The sequence below is a fragment of the Photinus pyralis genome, unplaced genomic scaffold (genome assembly GCF_008802855.1).
Source record: "Photinus pyralis isolate 1611_PpyrPB1 unplaced genomic scaffold, Ppyr1.3 Ppyr1.4_LG5, whole genome shotgun sequence".
NCBI classification, from domain to species: Eukaryota; Metazoa; Arthropoda; class Insecta; order Coleoptera; family Lampyridae; genus Photinus; species Photinus pyralis.
The window spans coordinates 27,659,226-27,664,488 of record NW_022170596.1 but is presented as its reverse complement, the minus strand read 5'-3'; the positions used below and the strand labels follow the sequence as shown (position 1 = coordinate 27,664,488).

The window sequence follows — 5,263 nt, the reverse complement described above, 5'->3', positions numbered from 1 at the left end:
AATTAATGGAAACGCAATAGAATGGAACCCAAAGGACAAAGGAGTTATCACATTAATCAAAAATTAATACAGTGCTACAGCAGACTCAAACAGCTACGACGCCCTTAAAGGGACACACGAACAAAATAAATTAATCTAAAATTTCGACTTCTAACACGAAATTTTAAAGCAACATTTCGAGTTATATCTCTAAATTTTAAAACGAAATTTTGCTTGCTTTGCTTTGATATTTTAAAATTTCGAGATATAACTCTAAATTAGGCTTTAAAATTTCGTGTTAGAAGTCACACTTGACTCAAACGTAAGCTACCACAAGACCTGATAACCTCTGAGGAAGGGACTGACTATAACATATATCCAATGACAAAAGTATTGTTATTCTTAAGACGCAATTAATTAGTCTTTAATGTCATTTTCCAATTAACTTACCCACATATGTTATCTATGCTATGTATAACAATGTTAATTGTTGAGCTGACAATAAAAATATATTTTAAAAAACTACTTCGGATTTTGGCAATATTTATTTTTCTTGCGTATCTTTTGTATTCGATATTATAGTAGATAGTAGAAAAATAATATTATTATTTTCTGTAGTTTTTCAACGCTCTATTTCTCCATTTTTGTTTTCCTATTGCCTGTTATTTTATAAATTCAATGTTAATGTTGTTAATGTAATTGTTGAAACCGCATTACAATTTTTAATAAAACGGGCATCGTTTCATCATTGTAATTCCTTCTCGTTTGACGTAATTGTTTTATCATTAAAGAACACATAGAATATTTGCCTCTGCAAAATTTGTATCCTCCACAAGGAATGTTCGCCCCACTGCTGGAATACTCTTGCTCCAAGGGAAATTGTACTTGGAATAACTGCTATATGCATATAATTTTATATGTACCTAGGTTTTCAGTTCTGTGACAAAATTTGCTTCCCAAAATTCTGCCGCTGGAGAAAATTCACGTTCAAGAAACCTCTACTCCACAAGCTTTGGATTATTTGCCTTTTAAACCATTGAATAAAAAATTATTATTCAATGCTTCAAACTAAACTGTAGAATTTGAATCTGTTTCCGTGAACAAATTCGACCTGTTAAATTCACCTCGGAAATTTTGAAAGAAAATCTTATTCGCAGACAAATTTTTCCCCGAAATAACAGCCTCTAGAAGATGCGCTCGCGAAAACCTCGTGTCTGAAAGAATCGCCTCCGATCTTTTAACCCAAATATTATGTACGTATCCTATTGCGACCTCGAGGTCTTAAATAAGTTAGTACCATTGTTACTCTTTTATTTATTTTAAGAATACAGAATATAGGTTCAATGACAAAGTTTTTCTTTTTTAAAACTCATGTGTTGAGAAATTTTAAATTCAGGTCTGGATAAAAAGTGCTATTGTATCACAATGAAGAACCATAATGTAGCGAATATTCTAGAAATCCCGATAGACATCGACGCGCCATGAAAGATTAGTCATGAGCGATAAAGAACGACTGCGGATATGACGCAATTTTTCAGGGAAATATGACATGTTTTGTGTGAGAACATTCTACACCTGAGAACGTTCGGTAGCACTCGAGAAGACTCGAATTTACTATATAAGCAAATCGAATTGCTATTCAAGACAGTTCCAATTTCAACGCTAAAGTAATAAAAGTTGACGCTGTTATAAATTATGTATATGTGAGTGAATAATATTTTGACTGTCAATTCATTTCAACGCTTTTAAATGTATTGTTAATTAAATGTAATTAAATAAACCATATGTAATTAACAATAACTTATGATGGAAAGCTAATTATTAAAGTGATTAACAAAATCGGTCTCGATTTGATGTACTATTAAAAAGAACTTTGTTGCCACAACAACTTCGTGTTTCACATGTATGGTTTACTTTCGGAGCTGGCAGGAATTGTGTACAATTTTGCTCTAAGCCTTTTACAATATCTTTTATGGTAAAGGAATTACGATCCGATGGGTCTTAGATGCTACCACTGTATGCAAACGCCTATATTTCTAGAAAGTTCTCGAACAAACACGTCATATTTCGCGGAAGGAATGCGTCACATCCGCTGTTTAATAAACTAAAGGTCCACATCGTTTCATATGGGAACTACACCACAAAAATGTGCGTTCTTTCTTTAACTTTTTTCTCGAAAATCATAGCACATTGGAAGATGGAATTACGGTATTTCGATATTCCATTTTGTAATTTTATTAAAAATATTCGCTCTAAATTCGTACCCCAAAGATGGCCCACTTCTAAATGGAAGTGTGAAATTTATGGCATCTAGATACCTATCTTTGAACATGCAAATGTTGAAGTTAAACTTTTAAAATTTGAAAAAGAATTCAACTGCAGCACTAATAACGGAAAAATTGTTAGATTTTAAACTATTCCCGGGCGCAAGATACACGCTGTAGGTAACAAAAAGCATTTAAACAATGCAAAAAGTAACTGTTCGGCTGTTTCGTTCTTAAGGCCCGGTGCACACATCCGTTTTTTTTACGTGCTATGCCGGAGTTGCGTGATTTCATACGTTCAGTTATATCGTGCAATGCACGCAGTTGTCCGGCGCCGTTGCGGAGCTGTACGACCAGCGTGCGTCAGTTTTCGACCGCAGTTCCCTACGAACCCGCAATCGTGACGCTCCCACGTCTCCGAGTTTGTAGTAAGTACTTACATTGTTAGTTATCGTTATATACTTCACACGCGGCATTTCACCGTTTATGTACCTACCTACTTACAATATGGTGGATGAAATTGATAATGGAGCTTTTTATCGATGAAATAAAAAAGTATCCAGTAATCTGGAATGTCGCTTCTAAAAGTTACCATGATCATGTGAAAAAAAGAAAGCATGGAGTGCTGCGAAAGGTTTGATAAAATGTCTGGTAAAAATCTGTGAACGGATTCACTCAATATCCTCCATCTCCAACGTCCATGCTAGACATACACAGAATACGAATTTCGTCTGAATCAAATTCTGCGGCTGTCGCTGCGGTGCCTCATCGGCGCCCCGCACCTCAAAAAATCGGATGTGTGCACCGGGCCTAAGTGAATATAAAGAACAGTATCTACTTGCCTAAATCCCTATACCTCTAAGTATTCTTGTTAGTGCACTTTCACTCTCAAAAAATAAAAAGTGCACTTTTGCGCTCTTTGTGTCCGTCTGTCTGTCCATCTGAGTCACAAAGGCTTCGGGCCTATACACCACTTACAGACTTATTGGTATTGGTGCCATTCGATCAGAAATTACCAATTATTTTGTGTTTGTATTCTCGTTAAGGCATGAAGTGTCCATAAAGGCTATAAAAATCGAAAAAACAAATTGGAAAATGCACTCTTATTGCCTCTTGCTCCTAATTTTTTTGTTACCTACTTACTTTTGTATCCTTACATAATCGACATGCACTTTTCATAGATCCCTAAGTATTTGTGTGTAGTATGAACACGTATTTCTAATGCAGAAATAAAATAATTCGTAAATAGGGAAAATAAGACTGTTCCCGCTTAAATTCAAATCAAAATAGTTGGTGTAGTAAATTTGATCATCAAAGTTGGTTCTCTTGTCAAAAATCTGACCCATTCCTTTTGTATTTTTAGGAATTAATTTTCAATTTCTTTTAATATATTGGTTTACAATTATGTCGAATTTAACAGAAACAGAAGTAAGTAACGATCTCTATTAAAATAACCATTTTCCCCGATCCCACCCTACAATTTTCCATTGACCATTTGCACGCTGCAACATATTGCATTTGATCTACTGCCCCTGATGATAATGCCTATTATCTTAACACAGAATGACAAGCAAGAGAAGACCGAACAAATAGATATACCGATCGATTACTCGATAAAGCATCCTTTACAAAACTGCTGGACTTTGTGGTACTTCGAAAACGACCGAAATAATTCCTGGGAAAACAATTTGAAGGAAATTGCTTCGTTTCAAACCGTCGAAGATTTTTGGAGGTAAGATAAGGTTTTAATCGCAGCAAAATAGACGATTGCTTGCAGTTTGTACAATCATATAAAGTTAGCGAGCGAACTGAAACAGGGATGCGACTATTCCCTTTTTAAAAAGGGAGTCAAGCCCATGTGGGAGGATGAAATGAATAGACGCGGAGGTCGATGGCTAATCAGTTTAGAGAAAAAACAACGCCAAGAATTAGACCGATTCTGGCTAGATATTGTAGGTTAGGTGATGTGGATTTTGTGAGTCTTAGCATATTTTTAGATCTTATGTCTAATTGGAGAGGCGTTTGAGAATTCCGATGAGGTGTGTGGCGCAGTAGTAAATGTACGTGGAAAAGGTGATAAAATAGGTAAAGCATCATGCTGTAATTGTGTTTGTTGTAACAAACGCTTACTTTCAAGGTTTATGGACGTCTGATGCCAATAATACAAATGCGGTTCTAGAAATTGGACGTAAAGTTAAAGATAGACTACGTATTCCGACGAAAGTGTTAATTGGGTATCAGAGCCACAAAGATACAATGGATAAATCTGGCTCCGTTACAAAAAGTTCATATACTTTATAAATTAAAGAATGTATTTGGCAGTTTGGGCATGCTAGTTTCTTGTTCAACTTTTGTAACGTTTCATTCTAAGTGGTGATGTATAAGGATACATCAGTTTGTTTAATATACAGTTTAAAGTAAGTTAATTTCAATTATTTTTTAAATGTTTTGTTTTTAATTTTTTGGGTATAATTTGCAAATTTATTTATTATTTATACTAATAAGAGTCATATAGAAACTTGATTCATTTGAAAGTTGTGTTTTACTAAAGTCCTTCACCGAAGGGGCATCATGTACCTAGGAAATGCAACTGTCTCCTCAACTATTTACAAATTCCAAATCAGATCGGACAATGGTCTGTTTTGATAATCTAAGGGTATACCGTACCCTTTAAACATACTACTATACTATTTGAATATCAAATCCATCCGAATATTGAACATGCTAGTTACAATTATGACAATATGTCATTAGAATGCACAATCATCTGTTTCACTTTATCTACCCTTACGGTTAAAGTGATCACGTTATCCTCGACTTTATCTATCCTTACAGTTAAAGAACGGCTTAGCCTACTCATTCAAACCTTTTGAAATGTCAATTTAATATACCTATGCTATAAAATAAAATAATATTGAGGGCTGCAGGTTTGTCAGAAATTTTACAATAATTGACACTGAAAGTAACATTTGTGCTTTTGTCGTTAACGCTAAAAATGTGTAATAGTAATTTTTCTTTTT

The 5,263-nt window shown here is 34.5% G+C and overlaps 1 protein-coding gene across 1 annotated transcript; it reads left to right on the top strand.

Annotated features, from left to right (window-relative positions):
* The first annotated feature begins 3,541 nt into the window (after positions 1-3,541).
* Positions 3,542-4,664, top strand: LOC116171195 (eukaryotic translation initiation factor 4E-1A-like). The gene is made up of 5 exons (XM_031487894.1): positions 3,542-3,671; positions 3,806-3,975; positions 4,021-4,195; positions 4,241-4,328; positions 4,381-4,664. The coding sequence occupies exons 1-5, from the start codon at positions 3,648-3,650 to the stop codon at positions 4,542-4,544; spliced, it is 621 nt and encodes a 206-aa protein (XP_031343754.1). The 5' UTR covers positions 3,542-3,647; the 3' UTR covers positions 4,545-4,664.
* The last annotated feature ends 599 nt before the right edge of the window (positions 4,665-5,263 follow it).

Excerpts from the sequence above, each read along its gene's own strand:
- LOC116171195 (XM_031487894.1), top strand. The coding sequence starts at position 3,648 with ATGTCGAATTTAACAGAAACAGAA. Across the intron at positions 3,672-3,805 it reads CGAATTTAACAGAAACAGAA|AATGACAAGCAAGAGAAGAC; the intron begins GTAAGTAACGAT and ends ATCTTAACACAG. Across the intron at positions 3,976-4,020 it reads ACCGTCGAAGATTTTTGGAG|TTTGTACAATCATATAAAGT; the intron begins GTAAGATAAGGT and ends GATTGCTTGCAG.